The sequence below is a fragment of the Phocoena sinus genome, chromosome 14 (assembly GCF_008692025.1).
Source record: "Phocoena sinus isolate mPhoSin1 chromosome 14, mPhoSin1.pri, whole genome shotgun sequence".
Taxonomy (NCBI): Eukaryota; Metazoa; Chordata; class Mammalia; order Artiodactyla; family Phocoenidae; genus Phocoena; species Phocoena sinus.
Window position 1 is genome coordinate 73,856,771 of NC_045776.1, and position 26,096 is coordinate 73,882,866.

The 26,096-nt window shown below is 42.4% G+C and overlaps 1 protein-coding gene across 2 annotated transcripts; it reads left to right on the forward strand.

Annotated features, from left to right (window-relative positions):
- The first annotated feature begins 4,157 nt into the window (after positions 1-4,157).
- On the forward strand, positions 4,158-24,883 carry TRAFD1 (TRAF-type zinc finger domain containing 1). Of its 2 annotated transcripts, none has more exons than XM_032654310.1 (12): positions 4,158-4,279; positions 6,170-6,228; positions 12,409-12,544; positions 12,654-12,707; positions 16,809-17,211; positions 17,874-18,080; positions 19,482-19,558; positions 20,792-21,022; positions 22,072-22,192; positions 22,895-23,234; positions 23,679-23,751; positions 23,981-24,883. In XM_032654310.1, the coding sequence occupies exons 2-12, from the start codon at positions 6,182-6,184 to the stop codon at positions 24,038-24,040; spliced, it is 1,749 nt and encodes a 582-aa protein (XP_032510201.1). In that variant the 5' UTR covers positions 4,158-4,279; positions 6,170-6,181; the 3' UTR covers positions 24,041-24,883. The 2 variants fall into 2 exon arrangements, with proteins under 2 accessions (XP_032510201.1, XP_032510202.1); XM_032654311.1 differs by lacking the exon at positions 4,158-4,279 and adding an exon at positions 4,544-4,820 and having other exon boundaries at positions 23,981-24,873.
- The last annotated feature ends 1,213 nt before the right edge of the window (positions 24,884-26,096 follow it).

Below are 26,096 nucleotides of genomic sequence, written 5' to 3' on the forward strand. Positions count from 1 at the left end.
GAAGATGGGTGGAGAGGAAGAAGGTATATGCTCACTGCCAGATTTGCCCTTCACTGTATCTGAAAAAGTGCCAGAAAGATTAAGCATGCAGGCAAGTGGGACCAGGGACCTGAAAATGGGTGGAGCTGGGGAAGAACTGAGGGAAGTAAAATAGGATGCCTGAGAATAAAACGGAATTCAATTCAATGAAAACAAATTTGATTTTGGCCAAACGAAAACAAACCTACCTTTTAATATTTTCATATGAAGCAGTCCATAAAGAAAACCATCAACCACTACAAAACAGAGATGACCGTCAGGAACACCTTGATGCAATTCTGCAAGTATGAATTGAGTGCCTCCTATGTGTCAGAGTCTATGCGAGGCACCAGGCCAGGAACATGTGACTCCAGACAGCTGTTGGGAAGTACACGGGGGAGGAAGGGAAGAGAGACGGTGTTGGCTAGAGACACAAGGGAAAAGCCTCATTCAGTTAGGCAAACCCCTAACCTTGAGCAGGGGCTGAGGCTGAGAGGAGCAGAGGATGGGGGCATGTTTGTGTGTGAACTGGGGCTTCAGGGAAGTGTTGGGGAGGAGGAAGTCCATTCTGGCTTCTCAGACTGGGTAGTGACAGCTTTAGCTAGAAGAGAGGGATCGCCCTCCCCATCCGGGCTGGGACTTGAGTTTGGCAGAGCAGGGAAGAGTAAGGCAACACCTATCCTGAGGGCTTTATCAAAATTCCACTCCAGTCAATGCTGAATCTGCCTGAGCCAAGAAGGGAAAAGTTCAGGCCATGCTCCCCCAAGTTCAGATTCTGTAAATCCAGGTTGTGTTTGCAGGTATGAGAGATGAGGGGTAGTCTGGGATCAGACATTTAAATTTTTTAACAAGCCCTCAAATGATTCTGGTGCAAGTGGGTGGGAGGTAGGGGGATGTTTCTTAAACTATAGTTGGAGAAACACTGCCTAAGGGGAACTGCATCTAATCCTCTTCTACAGATTTGTCTCCTAGTAAAAAGTCTCACCTAAATCCTTTCTGCTGCTGCTGTAATCACCACACACTTACCTGGCTCTTTTCGTCAGAAATAAAATGTTTGATAAACTTTTTAAAATTTCTGCTGCTGGGTACAGGCCAGTAAAAGTAAGGCAACCCAGGGAGTTAAGTGAACTTTTGAGCTTGTCATTATTTCTAATTTATTCTTTGCTACCGTGGATGATGCCTCCCACCGTAAATTCTGAATTCAGAGGAACTTCTGGGTCATCCATGCAGGGGAAGAAAGCTAGTTATTCCCAGGAGATAGGAGCGCTATTCTTTTGTTTATTTATTCAAAATATATTTATACCAAGTTGGCATGTATGTGGAACAACTGAAACTCTCATACACTGCCGGTGGGAATCTTAAATGGTACAATCACTTTGGGAAAAACAGTTTGGCAGTTTCTTATAAAATTAAAACACAGGCTTACCAAAAAAAAAAACAAAAAACAAAAAAACACAGGCTTACCATGTGGTCCAGTAATTCCACTCCTAAGTGTTAATCCAAGAGAAATAAAAACATATGTCCTCCCAAAAGGCTTGTACAGAATGTTCACTGTAGTTTTATCTGTATTAGTTAAAAACAGGAATCAATTCTATCAACACAAATTGTGGTATATCCATATGCTGGAAAGCTACTAGACAATAAAATGGAATATTTTATTAATATGATCGATAGCATAGGTGAACTTCAAAAACGTTATGCTGGGACTTCCCTGGTGGCCCAGTGGTTAATAATCCACCTGCCAACGCAGGGGACACAGGTTTGAGCCCTAGTCTGGGAAGATCCCACATGCCGCAGAGCAACTAAGCCTGTGTACCACAACTGCTGAGCCTGTGTGCTGCAACTACTGAAGCCTGGGCTCCTAGAGCCTGTGCTCCACAAAAACAGAAGCCACCGCAGTGAGAAGCCCCTGCATCGCAACGAAGAGTAGCCCCCGCTCACCACAACTAGAGAAAGCCTGCGCTCAGCAACGAAGCCAAAAGTAAATTAAAAACAAACAAACAAACAAAAAACAATTCAAAACATTATGCTGAGTGAAAGAAGCCGGACACAGAAGTGGACATACTGTATGATTCCACTTATATGAAATTTCACTCTGCAGTATATAAAGCATAATATGGGCTGCCAGGTGTTGGGTGAGGGTGTGGATTGAGAAAAGAATGATTGAAACTCTCTGTATCTTGATTGTGGTCATAATTACAGATGTCAAAATTGTACTGTGCACTTAAAAGAGCTGTTTTGTTTGTAAATTATGCTTCAATAAAATAAAAAAATAGGGTAAAAAATAAAAAATATATTATGCTATAGATCACTCAACTAATAAGGCATACAAAGCATTCAGCAAGTATAAAAATCTATGATTCATCAGTACATTGTGTGCAGGTCAGGAGCAGAGGGAGAAATATGGATTCTTTTTTTTTTCTTTCTGATTACAAAAATAATCCACTTGTAAGAAGTAATTCTAAGTCTCTGGGCACACAATAGGTACACCAACCAGGAAGCTCCCGCCAGCCTAAGTGCCCACAGTTTTTACTGAGGTTTCGTCACCAAAGGCACAATAAATGAAATCACTGGTCATGTGACTGAACTCAGTCTCCAGACCTCTCCCCTCCCTGGAGGTGGAAAAGTCCAATCCTCTAATCATGTGATTGGTCTTTCTGGTGACCAGCCCACTATTCTGAAGCTATCTAGGGGCTCAATTTGAGTCACCTTATTAGCATAACATAGACACTTCTGTTGCTCAGGAAATTCCAAGGTTTTTCTGTGCCAGGAACCAGGGACAAAAATCAGAGACATTATATTCTTTATTATACCACAGCAGTATCACACTCATTGTCATTACCATTGTGCCTGTCTCCTTGGTAAGCTTCTGGGAAGGCAGGGAGCTTGACCTTTGTTTGCCACATATGGTGCCCTCTTTAAATTTGCTGAGGAAATCAATGAGGCTGGTGCTGATGTGGTTCTGGACTTCAGGTATTGGTTATGCTGTATTCAAAAACAGCACCTTGTAGCCAAAATGTCTATCAACAGGGAACTAGTTGAATAAATCACGGCACATCATACAATGGAATCACTACTGAAGATGTACAAAGATGCTCTAGATAGATGTGCTAATAATTAATAGATTTCTAAGGCAGAATGTGTAGTACTACAAAAAAAAAGTCAAGGTGCAGAACAATATAGAATGGTATGTTCTCTTTCACATACAATGAAGAGTGTTTAAATCCTAACTGTACAGCCTAGTGACCATTTACTAATTAATACATCCATGTTTACCACTTTGCAGATCAAATTATAGAACATTTCCAGGACTTGGAAATCTTTCTCATATTTCCTTGCAGACCATACTCTCCAAATGGGAACCATTATTCTAACTTCTCTCACCTTAGATTAACTTTGCCTGATTTTGAACTTTATATCTTTGGAATCAGAGAATATAGTGCCTATTTAAACTAAGCATTCTATCCTGTTATAAATAAATAATGCTTTGTGACCTGCTTCTCCTGCTTACCACTATGTCACGAATGTCTTGCATTTATAATCTGCAAAAAGATGATGAGTTTAAATTGTTGCATTGTAAATAATATTAGAACTGCAATAAATATAGCAGTTCTCTGCTATATTTAACTATCCTATTTTTTTTTTTTTTAATTCATGAGGGAGGAGTTCAGAGAATCCATACAGGCAGTAAGTGGAGAAACTAGAACCCAGGCCTGCGTGTCAGGCACTCACTTTTCCACTGCAAAAAGCAAAGTGCTCAAATATGGGCAGTCTTGCAGATGTCTCGCACGAGGGCATTATAATAGCAACAAGAATGACTAATAAGTATTAATGGCTCATGACAAGAGAACAAATAACATTAATTATCTTAATATATAAGGCATGTTAGTAATGTGTGTACAGAATTATTCATGCAAATATGATTAGCCTGTGTCAGGAGCAGTTGCTGGGCGCAGACCTGAGCTCACAGCTCCGGTCTCCGCCGCTCCTTCCAGATGTGCATGGGTTGAGACTTCCAGGGACACGCCCCCGTGGAGCTCTGAGGAGCCAATCGGAGCGTGGAAGGCGGGGCTCTTGGAGCGACAATGGTGCTATCCAATGGGCAGAGAGCCTGGGCCGCCCCTGGCCAATGGGCGCGCTCCTCCAAGACGGTCGGAAGTGGTGAGGCGGCTCCGGGGGCCGTTGTTCAGCGCGAGGGCCGACTGAAGAGGCTCAGTGTTTTGGCTGGCTGGTCGGTTCGGCGTCCTTCTTTTCGTCCCAGGTAAGAGAAGCGGTGGCCAGCCCTTGGGGAGCCTCCTGCGGCCTCCAGTTCGGGAGGAGGCCGGCGTCCCGAGGGCGGGGTGTGTGGGCGAGGGTCTTCTGGGCCCGGGGGTCGCGGGGGTTTCTCGTAAGGAGAAAGATGCCTGCGCCGCGGCGTCTTCCCTGGCCAGTATGGGAGGCCGTACTTTCTTCTGTGAAACCGTAGCCTCGACAGCCCCTGGCGGCACCGCCCCTTCCAGGCCTTGGCCGCGGGGGCTGGGAAGCGGCCGTCGTTCCGAGCGCCGCCGTGGGCACCGCGCCCCGGGCGGGGCTGGGCCCGAGTCCCGAGCTGCCAGCCTCAGGGGTCGTGGATGGCCTCCTGCGGACTTTAGGCCGACGGGCCTGTGTTCGAGTCACCACTCGGAACAACTGTGCGACGGCTGTCTCCCTGGACTTCCTCTTTCGCGGTCTCTGAAATGGGGATGATGGCTTTCACCTCGTAGGGTTGTGGTCTGGATTAAAAGACTGTCCGTGTGAAGCGTTTAGCAATCAGTGAACACACAGTAAGTGGCAACTATTATTTGTGAAGCTGGTGCTCTCTCCACTCCCCATCTCGGACGACCCTTGGGAGGGGGCAGTTGGAAACCGCCGCCTCCTGGGTGTGGACCCTGCGGTGGTGTCTCCACCGCCTTGGGCACAGGAAATCCCGGGGGTGCTGGCTGACCCCTAAAAGGGGCGCCTTCTAAGGTTTGAAGGAAACTTATTCTACCAAAGCGCTTCCATGCATTCGCTCATTTACTCCTCCCAGTGACTCTTTAAAATATTGTCAGTTGTCTGCGTGAGGAATCTGAGGCTCAGGGAGGTTAAATCACACATCTGCTGAGTGGCAGAACCAGAATTGGCCCTCAGAGGGTCCGACTCCGAGCCCTGCGCGTCACCCCAACTCCCTTGTTGCTAGAAAACCGGGCACTTCCCTCGTCCGAGGCTCTTACCTTGCCTTAGTGGGCTGGAATAATCTAAAGCAAATACAGGTATTAAAGTTGCAAGGGCTTTGCTTCCTGTATTGACATCTTGTTGAGAAAGAAGGAAAAATTTTCAGTGGTGAAACCTGGCAGACACGATCTCAACTAAATGAAAAAAGTTAGCATCATCCGTAATAATAAGACTGTTAACATCATGTGCTTTCTGGTATAATGCACTGAGATGAGCACGACATCACTTCTATGGTATTTCTGTCCAAAATGTATTAATCATGAGAAAACATCAAATGAACCCAAACTGAAGTATATTCTACAGAATAACTAGCCAGCTCATTTAACAAGGTTATGCAAGATGAAAGACTGAAGGAATTCCCTGGTGGTCCAGTGGTTAGGGCTCCGTGCTTCCACTACAGGGGGCACAGGTTCGATCCCTGGTCAGGGAACTAAGATCCTTCATGCCTCGAGACCAAAAAACAAACAAAAAAAAAGAAAGACTGAAGAAATTTCCCAGATCAAAGAAGATTAAGGAGAAATAACAGCTAAATGCAATATGTGACTCTGGATTGCATCCTGAACCAGAGAAAGGGCATTAATGGCATGATTTGTGAAATTAACTAATTTTAGATTAGTTATTAGTATTGTATTAGTGTTAGTTTCCTGCACTTGGTCATTTTACTATGGTTATTTATGATGTACTGGGTGAGAGGTATGTGGGAAGTCTTTGTGCTGTTTTTGCAAGTCAAATTATCTTAAAATGAAAATTAAAAAATCAAAAGGTAAAACCCTAGTGTGTTGGGTATTAAATGAAATGCACTGGTTTTGGTGACATTTTCTGTGCACTGTTTTTTTTTGTTTTGTTTTTGTGTTTTGCATGTTATTCTTAAAGCAGAAATGAAATTGAAAGATCATACTTCTTACTTTGTTGTTTTCAGGAACAGCTAAAGATGGCTGAATTTCTGGATGGCCAGGACACTCGACTGTGTGACAACTGGTAAGGAATCTAAGAAATGTTCTTGGAATGAGGACAGTTCTTTTAAGAGTTGGTTTATTTATTGGCAGGTTAAAATTGGAGCCATATAATACATTGTGCAAATATGTGGGACTAAAGCTTTTTTAACAGTTTTGGATAAAATTGCCCGTTCTAGAAATTCAACAACATGGTTGGTTTAGGTAGCATAGAGTAATGACTAGACTGATGGGATGAAGCTAGGATTCAGCGCTCTGGTTCCTACCATTAATTAGTTAATGACTTTTGGCAAGTCACTTGACTGCTTTGAAACCTCACTTTTCTGACCTATAGGTAAGGGAATTTATTTTTTGTCTTCCTGGAAAAATATTGTACTTTTAAACTTTTTTTTGCTTTTTTTTAAAAAAAAATTATTTATTTGGCTACACTGGGTCTTAGTTGTTGCATGCAGGGTCTTTAGTTGCGGCACGTGGGATCCAGTTCCCTGACCAGGGATTGAACTCAGGCCCCCCTGCATTGGGAGTGCAGAGTCTTAGCCACTGGATCACCAGGGAAGTTCCTGCTTTTTAAAAGATGCTTAAAATATAATGAAATGTTCGGACTAGAGCAGTGTTTTTGTTTTTGTTTTTTTTTTTTTGCGGTACGCGGGCCTCTCACTGTTGTGGCCTCTCCTGTTGCGGAGCACAGGCTCTGGATGTGCAGGCTCAGCAGCCATGGCTCACGGGCCCAGCTGCTCCACGGCATGTGGGATCATCCCGGACCGGGGCACAAACTCGTGTCCCCTGTATCAGCAGGCGGACTCTCAACCACTGCGCCACCAGGGAAGCCCTAGAGCAGTGTTTTTTAAAGTAAGTTGCAAGGATTTCCCTGAATGGCTACAGTGGCTGTCTTGAGGTTGATTGGGAGCAAGGTTTAGTGTGAACTTGGCTCTACATGTACAACCAGAGCAGCTCAACTGTTTTTTTTTTTTTTAATATATATATATAAATTTACTTATTTATTCTTGGCTGCGCTGGGTCTTCGTTGCTGCGCACTGGCTTTCTCTAGTTGTGGTGAGCGGGTGCTACTCTTTGTTGAGGTGCGTGGGCTTCTCATTGCAGTGGCTTCTCTTGTTGTAGAGCACGGACTCTAGGTGCCGCAGGCTTCAGTAGTTGTGGCACGTGGGCTTAGTAGTTGTGTCTCACGGGCTCCAGAGCGCAGGCTCAGTAATTGTGGCACATGGGCTTAGTTGCTCTGTGACATACAGGATCTTCCTGGACCAGGGCTCGAACCCGTGACCCCTACACTGGCGGGCGGATTCTTAACCACTGCGCCACCAGGGAAGCCCCAGCTCAACTGTTTTTATAAAGGATTTTGCTGAAGGAATGTTCCACTGCTTTAAAAAAAAAAAAAGAAAGTCTAGTCAAAGTCTTCTAGCAGTCCAGTTTAATCATTATCATTTCATGATTCCAAAACTGTTAGTGGAAAGACTGGATGCAGACTTGAATGTCAAACTTTCTTATTTTGTTGTTTTTAACCGACAAGAGTGACAAGAAAGAGCAACTCTTTCTTACTGAAACGAAACTTGAGTTCAGCTAGTAATCAGCCGATTCCTGGTTGGGATTTCTCAAGAACCTGGTATTTCAATGATATACAAGTTCCCTTACTGAAAGCAAAAGAAAAAAGCAAAGCAGAACTATCTGCGCCATGTTTAACTTACCAAACTGTGTTAGAAGGTGAGAGATGTTGTTTTTTTTTTTAAGTCAGTCACAGACCTCATTTTTTTAAAATAAATTTATTTTTAAAATTTTATTTATTTATTTATTTTGGCTGCGTTGGTTCTTTGTTGCTGTGTGCGGGGTTTCTCTAGTTGCGGTGAGCAGGGGCTACTCTTTGTTGCAGTGCGCCGTCTTCTCATTGCGGTGGCTTCTCTTGTTGCGGAGCACGGGCTCTAGGCACACGGGCTTCAGTAGTTGCAACACACAGGCTCAGTAGTTGTGGCACATGGGCTTAGTTGTTCCGCGGCATGTGGAATCTTCCTGGACCAGGGCTCGAACCCATGTCCCCTGCATTGGCGGGCAGATTCTTAACCACTGCGCCACCAGGGAAGTCCAGAGATTTTTTTTTTTCTGTTTTGAATGCTTATTAATTATTGGTTCAGTTTCATTAATAGATATAGGCCTATTCAGATTATCTATTTCTTTTTTTTAATTAAAAGTTTATTTTATCTTTTACAATTTTTAAAGTTACTTTCCATTTACAGTTAATACAAAATATTGCCTATATTCCCTGTGTTGTAAAATACATCCTTGAGCCCATCTTAGAATACTTTGTACCTCCTGCTCTCTGTCCCCTGTATTGTTCCTCCCCACCCCCCACTCATAACTGCTAGTTTCCTCAGTGTGTCTGTGAGTCTGCTGCTTTTTTGTTATATACACTAGTTGGTTATATTTTGTTAGATTCCACATATAAATGATATCATACATTTGCAACTATTTTCTCTCATTCAGTAGGTTGTCTTTTTTTGATCATTTCTTTATTTTTTTCCCATGTTCAATATTAGTTATCTATTTTATACATATTGGTGTATACATGTCAATCCCAATATCCCAATTCTTCCCCCCCACCCCCACCCCCACTTTCCCCTCTTGGTGTCCATGCATTTGTTCTCAGAGATGTTGATAAGGAAAATAGTTTGACCCAGATTGTTGAAAGGTTGAGCCAGATAAAAATTTTTCTTTTTTTACTGCCTTTTTCTTTCTGCTCAGCTTCTTGGCAGCATTAGGATATAATCAGAACAACTGCTGGTCACAATATTCTTTCCCTGCGTGGAATAAGATTTTATTTCTGTGAGGGTGTCTTGCCTTATAGGGTATTTTTTCTCCTGTGCTACTATCACTTTTGCCATTTTAAAACTATTGTAGCTCTCTGTTTAGGTTTTATGTGTACTGTTCCTGATGCAAAGTGTAATAATCAATGATACAAATATTCACAAGGAAACACTGTGATTTTATAAGAAAACAGACAAATTGGCTTTAACATCAGTTAAGATATTCTTATTTTATCGGTCCACTCCAATTTGAAGGAATCTCAAACCTAGGACAGTAAATAAATAACTATGCTAAGGGAGTTTAAAAAAAAAGTGTGGGGGGGGTAAGTTAATGGAAAGCTAATGAAAACAAGGTTATTCAAAGCCAAAGCAATTTATTTAAAGAAAAACAGATTAGCATGGAAAGCTGACTAAGCCAGCACAAACCTCCCGTTTGAGTAGTCCTGTTTAAATTCCAGGTTTTAAAATGTTGTCTCTAGAGTCATATTCCTGTTGTTCCTTAAGAAAAGTTAAGGTACTCATCAAAATATGAGCTGCGATTAAACCTGCTGGGCCAGTAAAAAGAATAGTTTGTTGTGATTGAAGATGTTTTTTGCATGTTATCTCCTTTATTACTGTATTGTCCGATTGATGGGAGAGTTTGCCGGTGAGTTTGCGTCTAGGGAACAGAAACTTCAGTGTTAGAAGGCTTTGACTTTTTATTTTTGCGTGGCTCGATGTGTTTAGCATTTGGAAGGCTACTGGGGATTTTTCTGAAAGCCTTGGCTTGCCTTTCATTCATTTCTATCTAAAATGAAATTTCATCTCTAACTTGGCTAGTCCTTCCTTGGGGCTTTTAGCAGTTTTATCTAGAATGGAATTGTGTTCTCATTTATCTCACTTAGAATGTCTTGATTTTATCTGTAAGTAGGTAGCAAGTATATTGGTATTTTGTCTGGTTAGTACATTTGGCGGAACTACCTTGGCAGTTAAATTTAAAAAGAAAGCAAAACCATCAGGCAACTGTTTCATGTAATTGTTGCAAATAGCTTTTATCTTTTTCTTTCAAGGTTTCCCAAGAGGTGAAAATGTGTAATAGTAAATGCTCTGTGACCTTACCTAACAGCTGCTTTTGATTCTTGCTTCTTTATGTTATGGTCCTTAATATATTTTAATTCTAAAATTTTCGTGGCATTATGTATGTAGAATGCTCTATGTCAAAATAGCCCTGTAAAATAAAAACTGTAGACATTTATTTTCTTGACTTTAAAAGAAAATTATTGTCAAAATTATGAAAAAAGAATGTAGAATCTCAGCACTGTAAGCAGTAGTTACTGGCTTTAATTTTTTGTGGCATTTGTGCACATAGGATTTGCAATCAGGATACAGCTTTGCTTCCTGCATTTTGTTGGTGTACCATATTTAACTAGCTGTTCCCTTAGAGTTTAGATATTTTTAATGGTTTTCAGTTTTTTACCATTTTATGACACTAGTGATAATCTTCATAATTCCTGGGTTTTTAACATATAATTACAGGGTCTTTAAATACTCTTTAAGCATATAATTTTATGGTCCTAGAGATGCATTTGTAGACAGTTTATTTTAAAAATTTTTTAATTATTATTTTTAAGTTAATTGATTAATTTATTTATTTTCAGCTGTGTTGGGACTTTGATGCTGCGTGCGGGCTTTCTCTAGTTGCCGGGAGTGGGGGCTACTCTTCGTTGCAGTGCCTGGGTGGCTTCAGTAGTTGTGGCTCATGGGCTTAGTTGCTTCACGGCATGTGGGATCTTCCCGGACCAGGGCTCGAACCCATGTCCCCTGCAATGGCAGGAGGATTCTTAACCACTGCGCCACCAGGGAAGTCCTGTAGACTGTTGAAAAGTAGTGGTTTTATACTACCACTAGCAATATTTTAGAGTACTAGTTTCATAACATCTTTAATAGTGGGACTAATTTTAATATTTATTAGTTTAATAGAGTTAGATGATAACTTCCACTATATATTTTAATATTCCACTGTTTTGAAAAACTTAGGCTGGGTTAATTTAAAACCAGTGGTTTCCTTAGAAAGCTGGGAATTTTGGAGAAATAGGGGAAGTTAAATGTATTGAAACATTGGTAATTTCCCTCTTTATCCATTGGAGTTTTCTTCCCATTTCTCACACTTAATTGTTATTCTGTATCACCTTGCAGTTTTGGTATGAGAGCTGCCTTGATAGTTCTACCTTTGGATAAAAATGAATTTGCATTTTTTGGTGTCTTGGTCTTTGAGATTGGAGTATGACTATTGCTGGAGGCACATCATTCATCCTACTTTGAAATGTTTCTTAGACTATGAAGATAAAAACTACAAAAGAAATAAGCTATCTACAACTTAACGTGGGAGAAGGTTTCTATAGTATTCAGCTTCAGAGGCAAAATGGATTATTAAAGATTTGTTGTGTAACTATCTGTATTTATCCTGTTCAGTATTTTATCTTCTGAAAATTTATTCTAGGTGACATACTTACAGGCACATTCTTTTAATGCATCCTTTAGTTAGACTGTGAAGTTGGAGCTTTCTAATGGTCATAACCAAATGAGTGAAAGGAAGGCCTTTGAGTTTTACGTGCCTCTAGTTTGAGTGTATATGTACTCTGGGAGAGGGGTTCAGGATTTCATTTCTGTACATTTCTGCAGTGAATGTAGTACATTTCTGTACATTTCTGTACAATGTAGTACATTTCTCTACATTTCTGCAGTGAATGTAGTATATTACTGTACATTTCTGCAGTGAATGTAGTACATTTCTGTACAATGTAGTACATTTCTGTACATTTCTGCAGTGAAGTTTATACCAACCCAGCCACAGAGCTTGGTCCCAATTAGCCTCTAGCCTGCTTTGAAAGACACGTTGGACGTAAAGGAGGCAAGTTCCCCTTCCCCCACTGACGATCCCAAAGCTGGCATCTGCTCCTTTTGGTTTGATTTTTAGTGGAATAAAATCTACTGAGATTAAAGCTACCTGAGACTGAGAGTGAAAATAAATGGTAGGCTGTTTTTTAAATAATCCTGGAGTGGATCATTGTGCTTTGGAGCGTGGATGGTTTTGGAAAAGCCTAGCTCAGCTAGCTCTTCCTGGCATCTGACTTCATGCTGTTAGTTGTGATAAGCTCTGACATCTAGAAAGTGAGGCTGAGCTTTTAGAGATAGTGCATAGCACTGATAACTCAGAGTGTAGCACAGAAGACTCAAAACCTTCAGGAGTTAATTCTTGAAAAGCAGGGGTAGTAACAGTCGTAAGAGCTTATACACTAGATACTCACTAAAGAGAAATAATGGAGACTAAAGATTGGACAGGACAGATTTCCGTGTGATACCTCTGGGCATAGATGTCAGTAATTCTTGCCTTTTTCTCTGATCTATTTCTATAGCAAAAAAGAAATTCCTGTGTTTAACTTTACCATCCATGAGATCCACTGTCAAAGGAACATTGGTATGTGTCCTATCTGCAAGGAACCATTTCCCAAATCTGACATGGAGACTCACATGGCTACAGAACACTGTCAGGTGAACCACCAAGTACTTAGATGTTAATAAATGGATTATACTTGCTATTGTGTAATAGCAAGTGAGCATGTTGTCACAAATAACTACTGATTCTTGCTTCTTACCCTAGGTGACCTGCAAATGTAACAAGAAGTTGGAGAAGAGGCAGTTAAAGAAGCATGAGGTTAGTTGCCCTGCACTATGAAGGCAGTGAATTACCATGGGGCCGATTCTATTGAGATTACAGAGCCACATGCAGAGCAGAAAGCCAGTGTTGTGGAGTCTTTGTTCTCCACCAGCTCCATGCACACTGCCTCTCAAAGCCTATTTGAGACTTTGTTTGCTGCCAGATTTGACTGCATGGCTTCTGTGCTTTATGCTCAAGCCTCAGAGCCTTTTTCCCTTTGGAACCGAGTCATTTCTCCTGGGGTTTATTGGCAGGCTCACTTGAGTGCTAAACCAAGCTTGGGATTGCCAGTGTGGTACGACCTCTAGCATACAGCCTGCCTTACATCTTATAATTTCATTTCGACTTCTTGATCACTTGGATGACATGCTGTTTACACCCAAAGAAATTCTCAGAGAGCATTTGATGAGAGAATATAATTTGGTGCCTAGTTGAGATAAAATTGGCTGTAGTTGAATGAGTATGTGTGTGTGTGTATATATCTATACATGTATATACATATATATATGTATTTCTTTTTTTTTTGAATGAGCCTATTCACCAGTTAAAAATCCCAACAACTATTTAGTTGGTGGTCATGCAAGAGTGTGTGTACGTATGTAAAAATTCATCAAGGTATGCACTTATGATTTGTGCATTTCATTCTATGTATCTAAAAATACTATTAACTTATTAATTTATAATTTTAAAAGGTGACTTATATTCAATGTAGAAACTTGGAAAATATAAAAAGAAAGAAAGAACTACTCATGACCCCACAGCTCAGAGATAAACATCTCATAAATAATTTAGCACTTTTACTGTCATTATTTTATCTAAGCATTTGACTTACGTTTTACTAGGCCTCACCAGCAAAAGGGAGGTTATGATTGAGGTCATATTAACAATCATAATAAGTATTTCTTTGGCTCTTAACATCTACTTGCTGCATAAAACAACTCCAATCAATTGTCACTCTCTTCTCCTTTTTCTCCCAACTATTTCTGGGAGTCATATGGTGATAACACCAATCATTATGAAGGTACAGGTACAAAGTATTTCCTAACATTCCTGCAAGTCAGGCTATGACAGTTGTAGACCACAGATTAAAGAGTTAAAAAAAAATTCTCCTTTAAAAAAAAAATGTTGACACTTTATTTGCTGTTCTTGTGAGTTACTAGCAATTTTTAGGGTTGTTAACAAAGTACTTTTATATTATGTGGTGTGTGCCAGCAATTATTTTCTCTTTTGCTTTTGAGTAACTTAAATCAATGGCATTTATCTGATAAAACTTTTCTTTAAAAAAACATCTTTCTGAATTGATATTATAGCTACCTGGTATATAATTTTAAAGCCACAAAAGCATATATATAAAAATTATCTCTCAAGGACAGCCTCTTCAATAAATGGTGCTGGGAAAACTGGACAGGTACATGTAAAAGTATGAGATTAGATCACTCCCTAACACCATACACAAAAATAAGCTCAAAATGGATTAAAGACCTAAATGTAAGGCCAGAAACTATCAAACTCTTAGAAGAAAACATAGGAAGAACACTCTATGACATAAATCACAGCAAGATCCTTTCTGACCCACCTCCTAGAGTAATGGAAATAAAAACAAAAATAAACAAATGGGACCTAATGAAACTTCAAAGCTTTTGCACAGCAAAGGAAACCATAACCAAGACCAAAAGACAACCCTCAGAATGGGAGAAAACATTTGCAAATGAAGCAACTGACAAAGGATTAATCTCCAAAATTTACAAGCAGCTCATGCAGCTCAATAACAAAAAAACAAACAACCCCATCCAAAAATGGGCAGAAGACCTAAATAGACATTTCTCCAAAGAAGATATACAGAATGCCAACAAACACATGAAAGAATGCTCAACATCATTAATCATTAGAGAAATGCAAATCAAAACTACAATGAGATATCATCTCACACCAGTCAGAATGGCCATCATCAAAAAATCTAGAAACAATAAATGCTGGAGAGGGTGTGGAGAAAAGGGGACACTCTTGCACTGCTGGTGGGAATGTGAATTGGTTCAGCCACTGTGGAGAACAGTATGGAGGTTCCTTAAAAAACTACAAATAGAATTACCATATGACCCAGCAATCCCACTACTTGGCATATACCCTGAGAAAACCAAAATTCAAAAAGAGTCATGTACCAAAATGTTCATTGCAGCTCTATTTACAATAGCCAGGACATGGAAACAACCTAAGCGCCCATCATCGGATGAATGGATAAAGAAGATGTGGCACATATACACAATGGAATATTACTCAGCCTTAAAAAGAAATGAAATTGAGCTATTTGTAATGAGATGGATAGACCTAGAGTCTGTCATACAGAGTGAAGTAAGTCAGAAAGAAAAAGACAAATACCGTATGCTAACACATATATATGGAATTTAAGGGAAAAAAATGTCATGAAGAACCTAGGGGTAAGATAGGAATAAAGACGCAGACCTACTGGAGAACGGACTTGAGGGTATGGGGAGGGGGAGGGGTGAGTTTTGACAGGGCGAGAGAGAGTCATGGACATATACACACTAACAAACGTAGTAAGGTAGATAGCTGGGGGGAAGCAGCCGCAAGGCACAGGGATATTAGCTCGGTGCTTTGTGACAGCCTGGAGGGGTGGGATGGGGAGAGTGGGAGGGAGGGAGACGCAAGAGGGAAGACATATGGGAACATATGTATATGTATAGCTGATTCACTTTGTTATAAAGCAGAGACTGACACACCATTGTAAAGCAATTATACCCCAATAAAGATGTTTAAAAAAAAATAAAATAAAATAAAATAAAATTAAAAAAAAAATAAAAGATCTCCATCTCACAAAAAAAAAAAAAAAAAAAAAAAAAAAAATTATCTCTCTTCCACTTCTATTCCTAAGCACTCTGTGTCAGTTCCTTATGTTTTCTGTAAGAGATATTCCATGCATATACAAACAATGGGAAAAATGTTTGAAGTATCATTTAGAATAAAACTTGGGTTTAATTTGTATGAAAAGAAATTTTGCTCTTTGACACAGTGGTTATAAAGTGTCTAAACTTTTAGAAGTGATGTTATATGAAAGTTCTGAGTTTAAGTTCCCAGGTTTTGGAATGTCCATATCATAGTAACATATTCTTTCTTATCTTTTTAAAGGAATATTAATTATTAGTGCTTTAGTGGCAATTTCAAATTAAGTATAAAAGTTTTGTCCTTCATCTGCTGAATACATTCACATTCTTGGGGTCATCTTCATTGGTGATTCTTGACTTATTTGGTCAATTTAAAGCCAGTGCTGGGCTTCCCTGGTGGCGCAGTGGTTAAGAATTCGCCTGTCAATGCAGGGGACATGGGTTCGGGCCCTGTTCCGGGAAGATCCCACATGCTGTGGAGCAACTAAGCCTGTGTGCCACAGCTACTGAGCCTGCGCTCTAGAGCCCGTGAGCCACAACTACTGAGCCCATGTGCTGTAACTACTGAAGCCTGAGTGCCTAGAGCCCGTGCTCCGCAACAAGGGAAGCCACCGCAATGAGAGGCCTGCGCACCGCAACAGGGAGTGGCCCCCGGTCGCCGCAGCTAGAGAAAGCCCACGCACAGCAACAAAAACCCAACGCAGCCAAAAATAAAATAAATAAAATAAATAAATTTAAAAAAAAAAGCCAGTGCTATATACAAATGTGCAGATTTGAAAAATCAATGTCTTTCTAAAGGACAATCCCTTTTCCTCATTGCCAGGTACTTAAATTGGAGTAGTAAGGGGAAATTGGTCTGGGGGAGCTTTGACAAGCAGATATGAATTGCTGTGCTTTTGCTCTTTGCTCCTGGGCTTCTCTGGCGGATTTTGGGTTACTTTGTAATGTGTGCACAAAACGATGGTAGGGTGGCTGAGTGAGTAGATTCCTTATAAGACTTTCTTTTCCTTTGTAGAACTTGGTGGCAGGACAAAGAGGGAAGGGGTGACTCTTAAATACATAGAAAACCATGGCAGGCAAAGCTAGGGTTGGAAGAGAATATTTTTGTAAATACTTTTTACTTTCCTTGCCCTGTACTTTTTAAAACATGGCCTCTCTTAGATTCACATATTATCTGCCTCATTATTCTGTTTTGCAGGAGACTGAGTGTCCTCTACGACTTGCCCTTTGCCAGCACTGTGATTTGGAACTTTCTGTTCTCAAACTGAAAGACCATGAAGATTACTGTGGTGCCCGGACAGAGTTATGTGGCAACTGTGGGCGCAATGTCCTGGTGAAAGATCTGAAGACTCACCCTGAAGTTTGTGGGAGAGATGTGGAGGAAAAGAGAGATGAGGTTGCCATGCCGCCTAATGCATATGATGATTCTTGGGGTCAAGATGGTATCTGGATTGCATCCCAACTCAGACAAATTGAGGCTCTGGACCCACCCATGAGGCTCCCTCGAAGGCCCCTGAGAGCCTTTGAATCAGAACTTTTCCAAAGTAGAACCACCAACCAAAGGAGCATGACAGCCCAGTTTCCAATTCAGAATAATCTATGTGAGTTGTGTTTGGGATTAGAAAACTGGAATGGTATGAGATCTTAGGGCTGGTGGGAACAGGGCTTTGGAGCCAAATAGATCTTAATTATAGAAACCTGATTGTAGCTGGGTAACATAAGGAAGAATACTTAACTTTCCTATAGATTGGAATAACAGAACCTCTTTGCTATTGGATTTTGTTGGATGACAGTTAGGGTTGATGGATGACAATGCTGTTAATAGCTGACACTTACTGAGTATACCCTATGTGCTTAAGGGCATTTACAAAGTGCTTTAGATGTATTAACTCATTTAGTTCTCACAACAGTTTTATGAGGGTGGGTCAGTGGTAGAGCTGGGATTTGAATTCAGGCAATCTGACCCCATGCTTTAAGCCATCCTGCTATAATGCAGAAAATACATATAAAATGCCTAGCACAGTGCCTATCTCTTAGTTATAGCTCATTAATACTGTTTATTAATAAAAGTTAGAATAATAATGGAAGCTTTTATCATGGCAGACTTAACATTTGGAATCCCATGAGCACTGAAGGGCTGGGCCTCTTTTGTTCCTGCACAGATTCCTATAAACCTTGAATATTTGCTAGGCGTGGACTTGAACTAAGGGATGGCACCATCTTTAACGTTTCTTGAATACTGGCTTTTTTTTTCCTTCCCCAGTGGAAGAACAAGAAAGGCAGGAAAGGAATAGAAGCCGACAGACCCTCAAAGAGGGTGGTGAAGACAGTGCAAACTTGGATTTCATGTTGGCCCTAAGTCTGCAAAATGAAGGCCAGGCCCCCAACTTGGCAGAGCAGGACTTCTGGAGGGTCATATGTGAGGCAGACCAGTCCCATGAAGGTCCCGGTGCTCTGAATGACATAAGGGGTATGTTTGTTTACACTAGCCTCTGTCTCTACAGTTTTTTAAAGTTTTACAGTAAACAATTGATATAAAATTGAAAGTTTTTCATGAGATAGAATTTTTTTTAATTTTGTTCATTTGCTTTTCCCAACTTTATTTATTCATTCATTCATTTACTTATTTATTCATTCATTCTTGCATGCATGCATGCTGCCCAGTTGTGTCTTAGTTGTGGCATGTGGGATCTTTAGTTGCAGCATGTGGGATCTAGTTCCCTGACCAGGGATCAAACCCAGGCCCCTGCATTGGGAGCGCAGAGTCTTAACCACTGGACCACCAGGGAAGTCCCTGTCATATCTTTAAACATGTTAAAAATACTTGTTTTCCTGTTGTGTCTGAAAATATACCTAAAGTCTATTTTTTGCTATTTGCTGTTTCTGTTGACTCTCAACGGTGGCTTGCTACTTCCCTCTGTGTGCTTGCGTGCGTGTGTGTGTGTGTTTTAACATTAAGTTTTCTGGTGTGTTCCTCTGAGGGTATTTATATATGCTTCTAGCAGGCTCCTGGGGATACTACTGACTGGAATAATTTTAAATTGAAGTTTTGGCCTGGGCTTCTTAAAACCATAAATGTGAATTTATGTAAAAACATAAATGTAGATTCTCTACTCAAACCCACATAAAGGCCAAACTCTGGTTACTGTTCCTTAGTAAAGATTTTTCTCTCTTCTATGTAGAGCCAAAGCTTAGTTAGGCAAGTTTCCTTACCTCCTCGCATCATTCACCCTCCCTTGTTCAACAGTCTGACTGAGGCTGTTGGGTTTTGGGATGTCTGGGATTAAAATTACTCTTATTTATTGGGGTTGGCCAAAACATTCTTTTGGGTTTTTGTAACATCTTACAGAAAAACCTGAACGACCTTTTTGGCCAACCCAGTATTTTCTCATTTAAGTTACTTTTATTCAGCATCTTTTGGTTATATTTTGTGCTGGGAGGGTTTTTCTTCTCAGGATATTTGTCTTCCAGTAATATCCAAGCCTCAGTTTCTTCATCTATAAAATGAGGGTCATGTGGATCTACTTCATAACATTTTTCCTGAGGATTGAAATAATGCACAGAAGGTTTTTAGATTACTGACTAGGGTTATGACACATTTAAATTTCTTTCTTAATTGGAGTAGTGGGTAAACTACTACTTTACTGCTTCTCAGGAAATGGTGACTAGTAAATCTCTTTCTGTAGTGCAGGTTTTTTGCTTAGGGTTTGTCTCTTAAATAGTTTCCCTTCAAGGATTTTCAGCCCCACAAATTGCTATGTCCAAGAAATTGCAAAGGAAATCAGACTTTCCTATCAAACCCCCTAGGGGGGATAAAAGGTAGAATCAGGTTTGTTTTTGTTCGAGTCTGACTGTGTGGCCTGATACCTAGGTGCAGCTGATGAGACCATGTTGCCTTGTGAATTTTGTGAGGAGCTCTACCCAGAGGAACTGCTGATTGACCATCAGGTGTGTTGTGAATTACCTGAGGGCTTTAAGCTTTAGGGAGGAATGTGTGCAGGCCCTATTGGTGTTGCAGGCCACACGAGATCTTGAGCAAACTATTTTAATACAACTCCTGTGATAGGAGTAGCAACTGTGTTTTTAACCCTGGGGTGACTGACATGTGGGCATGAGAACTCAGCCTCATTCCCTCTTGGGCAAAGTAACATTTACACCAGCAGGCCCAGTTGCTGACTCCGTTCTGTGGTGATAGTGTACATCTCTACTGACCATCTTGTAATCTGGTCTCATCTCATGGTACATTTGATTTATTGGAGCCATACTGAAGTCCTTGCGGTTCCCGGGAGGGTCAGGGATCTGTTTTGCACTTTACTTTTCTGCCAGCTACCCTGCTTCCTTAACACACCCCTCACTCATAGACTCAGTTCAGACATGACTTTCAGGAAACCAGCCTGTGGAACGCTCTGAAGGCTAGGCCAGAGGTCCCACCTGCATGCTCCCCGCAAGTCCTGTGCCCACAGCTCTCTTAGCCTGTTACGCTCACCCTGTGGTGTTGTCTTGCTGATCCCCTGTTGGTCTGCACCACTCGGCTGAGTTCCTTGAGAACAGGTTCTGGGTTTTCTTAGTTTCTGGAATCTCTTAATGCCTGGTATATGAAAGGTGTCAGGTATTTTGAATGACTGAAGGTTCTTGTGCTATTTAGGAATGATTAGAGAGTAGCCTTTGTGTTTGAAGAGTGGCTCCACTGATGGAGAGAGCTACTTTTCCCCTCAACACTTACTCTCTGATTTGGTTTGGCCTAGTCTGGCACTTCCATAGCTGTTAAGTAGTCCCTGTGCTCTGGGTGGAACATGCACTCCCCCCGTAAGTGGAACAATACAGCATCTGAATACATCTAGTATTTGGTTTGGGAGTAGCATGAGAAAATCCATTAATAGGGATAACAAAGAATATTTGGGCCTCTCTTACTGTATGACTGTGGGAAAAATCTTGAATCTTTTCAAATTAATTTAAAAAGAATAATCACATTAACACAGTAAAAAAAAATTAAAACAGTACAGAAATGTTTAAAATGAAAGCAAAGTGAGTGTTCCATCTGTGTTCCTCTGACCCTTCTTAGTCCCTCTCCCCAATATTAAACATTATTAAGATTTTGTGACTTCTGGAAAATATTTTCAGAATTTAGTTTGTTCCTTAACCTCTGCTTTTTTTTTTTTTAACCTATGTTTTTTGAGACAGACGAGTTGTAACCCTTCATGTGCCTTACCTCCGATCAGTGTGGGCAATGCTTCTCCCAAAGGGGTGGAGGACCCTGATGTCATCTTCCAGAAGTTGATGCAGCAGGCTGCAAGTAACCAGTTAGACTCTTTGATGGGCCCGAGCAGCTCACCTCCTGTGGAGGACAGCATCATCATCCCCTGTGAATTCTGTGGGGTCCAGCTGGAAGAGGAGGTGCTGTTCCATCACCAGGTAAGAACACTTGGAGGACCTGTCCACTTCTTTCATCCTGTTGATCCTCTGAGTGAACCTGAGGCTTTTAGAGCCAAGAATGCCTCTTTGGCCTTTAAGTTGTGTGCATACCTGATCTGGATACTGGCCATGTCCTGTTTTGTGAGCTGTCTGAGGTATAAAGTACCTAAGGCCTTTGGACTTTCTCTGCCTTCTGGCAGTGGAAACCATCCCGTCACTAGCTGTGGCCCAAGGAGCCAGGACTCCATTTAAGCAGGCATGGAGGACTTGCCAGAGGGTTTAGAAAAGCATTTCCCTGAGGTCATCGACAATTTCTACTTTTGACCAGGTGGGTTCTTCCCTGTTGGGGTGGCACTTGCGTCTTGCATTCCAGGAGACTGGGATCTAATTCTAGCTTTGCCATATGGTTGGTCTAAGATAGGTCCCATTCCCTCACTGGGGACATCTGTAAATGAAGGAGTTAAACTAGATAATCTGAAGTCCTTTTTCAGCTTTTGCAGTCTAGGATGCCAGCATCTTAATGGAAGATACGTCTTCTGCCCTATCTTGTTTGTCGTGGGAGCTAACACTGAAGGTATTTCAGGGGCATTTCTGTAATCAATGCCCTATAGCTAGCTGTTGCTAGAACACCACACATTGCATTTCTGTAATAGAGACTTTTGCCTTTGGATCAAGCAGTAGATAAGTCACTGCTTGTTGTCTCCTCGGGAGACTACAAAATAAGCAGTGGTGCAAATACTCTGTGGTCAAAATGTAGACACGCTTTTCTGGGCTCCTAGGACCAGCCCTTCTTTCATCCCTGAACAAATCAGAGAGTGCTTCTGCCAGTGCTAGTTGGAATGATTGCTGTGTTCCAGGTGTGCTTTCTCTTAGTCCCAGGCCCTTCCTCTCAGTGGTTGTCAAAGTCATCCTGTCCCATCGACACCCCCCCCCACCAGCCTCCCCATAAGGTGTGTTCACCCAACCTGCTGTTCCTTCCTTTCCTCCCGCTGCTCCCTCTCTGAAGAATGACTCAGTCCAGAGGTACTAATTCTGGTTTTTCTTGTTAGGACCAGTGTGACCAACGCCCAGCTACAGCAAACAACCACATGTCGGAGGGGATTCCTAGTCAGGATCTCCAGCCTCGACAGACTTCACCAGAGCTACCCAAGAGGCGTGTCAGACACCAGGGTATTAGCCAGGGATGAGCCAAGGCTGCAGGTCTGCTGCTGCCTTGGGCCTGCTTCCCACTTCTCATCTGCTACTCTAAAATGGGTTTTACCTTCATCCCAAATTAGCAAGCACAGTACGAGCTCACTGGGGACTCCCTTGGGGCTAGCTGTGGTCCTGTGTTAGACTCAGGTGTCTCGGGTCTGTAGCTTTATAGGGTAATGGCTTTGGGGACAGCCATGAGCTATGCATATCAGTCAGTGCTTATTCAGCCGCTGGTCCCTGTCAGTACACTTAGTGGATGATTGGAAGATAATTTTCAGCCTTACTGTGGCTGCCCTGGGCCCCTGCTTCTAGTTGAAATATGCTCAACTAGAGTAGGATAATCAAACTTATTATCAGTATTCTTATTATGTAATAGTCTCACAACTAGGCAAGTAAAATTGCTTTTGAAACCCAGTTGCCATTAGAAGCCCAAAGCCAATTAGAAATGATTCTTCAAAGTTTGCTTGTACACCATTGTTGACTAGTTAGTGAGGACTTAGGCGGTAAGTGTACAGTGTGGATTAATGTTTCCAACCCTGTCCTGGAGACATGGGTTTCAGCATCCTTTAGGGGCGAGGCAGTCATCTTCTACCTAGCATCTTTTGTTCCTGCTCCGAATCCAGCACTAACAGCAAGAGCAGCCTTTTCCCTAAAGCTGGTGCTCTTTTCTCTTCTCAGGAGACCTGTCTTCTGGTTACATGGATGACATCAAGCAGGAAATGGCCAAAGGGCCTACCTATCCTCTCCCTGCCAGCAGACCCGCTAACAATATGACGGCTACTTCTAACCGCCTGACAACATCCACATCAGGCCTCAGACCTGGGTGCCAGCCCAGCCCTCCTCGCACTCTGAAGCTCAACAACTTAGACAGCCAGGGCATCCAGGGGCACAATCGAAACAGCCATAATGGGGCCCTGGCTCCTGGGCATGTTCCAGTGGTTCACTCCGCTCGAAGTCTCTACCCAGAAAACCTTGTGCCCTCTTTCCCCCGTGGGCCTTCAGGGAGATATGGAGCAAGGTGAGAATCAGTGGCCTGGGAGTGGAGCTTGTGGGTGGCTCAGGAGAACGTGGAAGTGTGGACTTCGCTTGTATTGTGGCCTGATTCAAAATGTTCCTTTGCTCTGTGTGTTTTTTTTTTTTTTTGCAGTACGCGGGCCTCTCACTGCTGTGGCCTCTCCCGTTGCGGAGCACAGGCTCCAGACGCGCAGGCCACGGCTCACGAGCCCAGCCACTCCGCAGCATGTGGGATCTTCCCGGACCGGGGCACGAACCCGTGTCCCCCGCATCGGCAGGCGGACTCTTAACCACTGCGCCACCAGGGAAGCCCCTGTGTGGTTTTTTATTCATTAGTTTTATCTGCTACTGGAGAGCTGCTTTTGTCTGTTTCCAGCTATTCTGTTCTGAGTTTTCTGACTTTTGCTCGGGGCATCTTGGGAACTAGTTTCCAATCCTTCTCTTTCAGTGGCAGGAGTGAAGGTGGCAGGAACCCCCGGGTCACCCCCACAACCGCCAGCTACCGCAGCAGAACTGCAAAGGTGAGCGGGATCCAGCCCAGAATGCTCATTGAGGACTCAGAAGTGGGTGGGCTGGTATGGTTCTTGAAGTCAGAAGCAGCTGGGCAACAGGCCGGTTGTGGCTGAGGACTGTTCTTGTGCTTTTGATGAGGAGGTTTCCATAGAAGCCTGACATTTCTGGCGCTCTTCAGGAGGAGTGCTGCTTTCTTACTTTCTACGTAAACTTCGTCTGTGTTCTATTGTTCAACAGGCAAAACCCTCCAAGCAGCAGGGAGCTGGGGATGCAGAGGAGGAAGAGGAGGAGGAGTAACAGTGTCTGCAGGGAACTTGCGCATCGGTTCCATCTTTCCTGCACAAGTTGCCGTGGTGCAGCCCCGCCACTTGGGTTCTGTGGGTAGGGGCCATCTGACAGATGTAACTTTTTCTAGGCTATGGCCATTTTGTGTCTTTTGAGATTGTGCTGTGGGAGTTTGGGGGTTTGAGGGAGGGTTAGCAGGGGGGCTGTTGAGAATGTTTCAGCTTTAGCTGCTGCCTTTTGGCAGCATAAGTTACGGCCTCTCGGCCCACCAGGGCTTCATCTTTTGACATGCTGTCACCACTGCTTCATGGTGCTGTGTGGTCCTGGTGAAAAGAGGGAGGGTTTTAGAAACCTGGTCCCCACCAGTGAGGTGATGCTCTTCATGTGGTGGCCTAAATTGGGGAACTTTTGGATATCCTCTCCTGTGTACTGCCCATCCTCACTCGAGAATTTGGGCCTCTGGTGTGCGTGGAGGAGCTTTGGTAAAGTGTTCAGGCCAGTTGCAATATGTGTTAGGAACGAGGTTTGGAGCTGAGTTGAGCCACAGGTGAGCGGACTATGTACAGGCTTTGTTTTAATCTGCTTCTTTGGCATTTGGCATCACTGCCTTCTGTTTCTGATGGGGAGCATGGCTCCTTTGCCTTCACTGCCTTCTGATGGGAAAGGCTGGGGGCTCCCTGTCCCCTCCAGGGCCATGCTGGGCTCTGCGCTAATCAGGAGTGAGGCCTAAGCTCATGGCTTGCTCTGAAAACCAAGTATCAGAGCTCCCTCCCCCTCTTTTTATTTTACTGTTATTATTATTATTATAATTATTAACATCCTTGTGATAGAAATAAAGTTTGTACTTGGAGTTCAGCTGAGTCTTGTGGTTCCTTCTCCTGTGTGCTCTTTGGAGACTTTAGGGAGACCAGAGTGGACTGGAGTCAGCTCTGAAGAATGGGGGAAGGTGAGCAGGGCTAGGTTTTCTCTGTGCTTCTTGGAACCCCAGCAGATCCAGCATCATCCTTCTCAGAGTGCCAGACATTCAAGGTATAGTTTTCTCTTTTACTGGAGTTGGAGGAAACTGACAGGTGGCTGCAGCTCTGGGGATGATTTGGGGTGGGCTGGGGGCTGCCTCCAACTGAAGAAAGGAAGGCAGATTCCTCAGAAGCCTCAGTCCTGAGAGTTGTTGAACCTTAGCAGCATTATTCATTACCCCTCAGCACCTCATACTTTGCCCTGGACCATCTAGTACCTTAGGTCATTTTGAGCTCATTTGTTTTTCTCTCAACAACCTAGTGGGGGTGGGAAAGGTAGGAAGAATTGCCCCAATTTCATATTTGGAAAGGAGTGACTTGCGTAGGCTATGCAGCTAATTCATGACAGCCGGGACTCTGAATTATACTGAGATAAAGAAAAAGGGGACTTCCCTGGTGGTCCAGGGATTAAGACTCCATGCTTCCACTGCAGGGGTTGTAGGTTCAAAAAAGGGGATGGAACCCAGGCTTATGGCAGTGAAATCGCCAAGTCCCAACCACTGGACTGCCAGGGAATTCCCTATTTATTTCCTCTTCCGTGAACTTTGATGGTTTGTGTCTTTCAAGGAATTTGTCCATTTCAGTAAGTTGTTTAACTTATTAACATAAGGTATTCATAATATTCCCTTATTTAAAAAATATCTGTAAAGTTTGTAGTGATGTCACCTCTTTAATTTCGTTTGTTGATAATTTGTGTCTTTTCTCTTTCCCTAATGTGTTTGGCTAGAGCACGGATCTCCAGATTTTTCTTTGATAAAAGCCAAATAGTAAATATTTAAGGTTTTACAGGCTATACTGTGTGTATTTCAACTACAGTAAGCCCCCTACATACCAACCTTCAAGTTGTGAACTTTCAAAGATGCGAACGTGAGTTTGCGTGTCCAGTCATGTAAGTTAGTTCGTGTGTCTGGCGTACATTGTCACGTGTGTGCATCCTCTACAAGTGGCTGTGTTTCTGTGTACTGTACAGTACTGTATAGAGTACAGTAGTACAGTATCTTTATTTCAAGCCCAGGAGGTCTAGAAGCAAACGTAAAAGCAGCAGTAATGTA

What these genes read in the sequence shown, in the direction of transcription:
- TRAFD1 (XM_032654310.1), top strand. Translation starts at nt 6,182, where the DNA reads ATGGCTGAATTTCTGGATGGCCAGGACACTCGACTGTGTGACAACTG. An exon ending in GAGGCGTGTCAGACACCAGG is followed by an intron (nt 22,193 to 22,894) that starts GTATTAGCCAGG and finishes TTCTCTTCTCAG; the next exon opens with GAGACCTGTCTTCTGGTTAC. An exon ending in ACCGCAGCAGAACTGCAAAG is followed by an intron (nt 23,752 to 23,980) that starts GTGAGCGGGATC and finishes ATTGTTCAACAG; the next exon opens with GCAAAACCCTCCAAGCAGCA.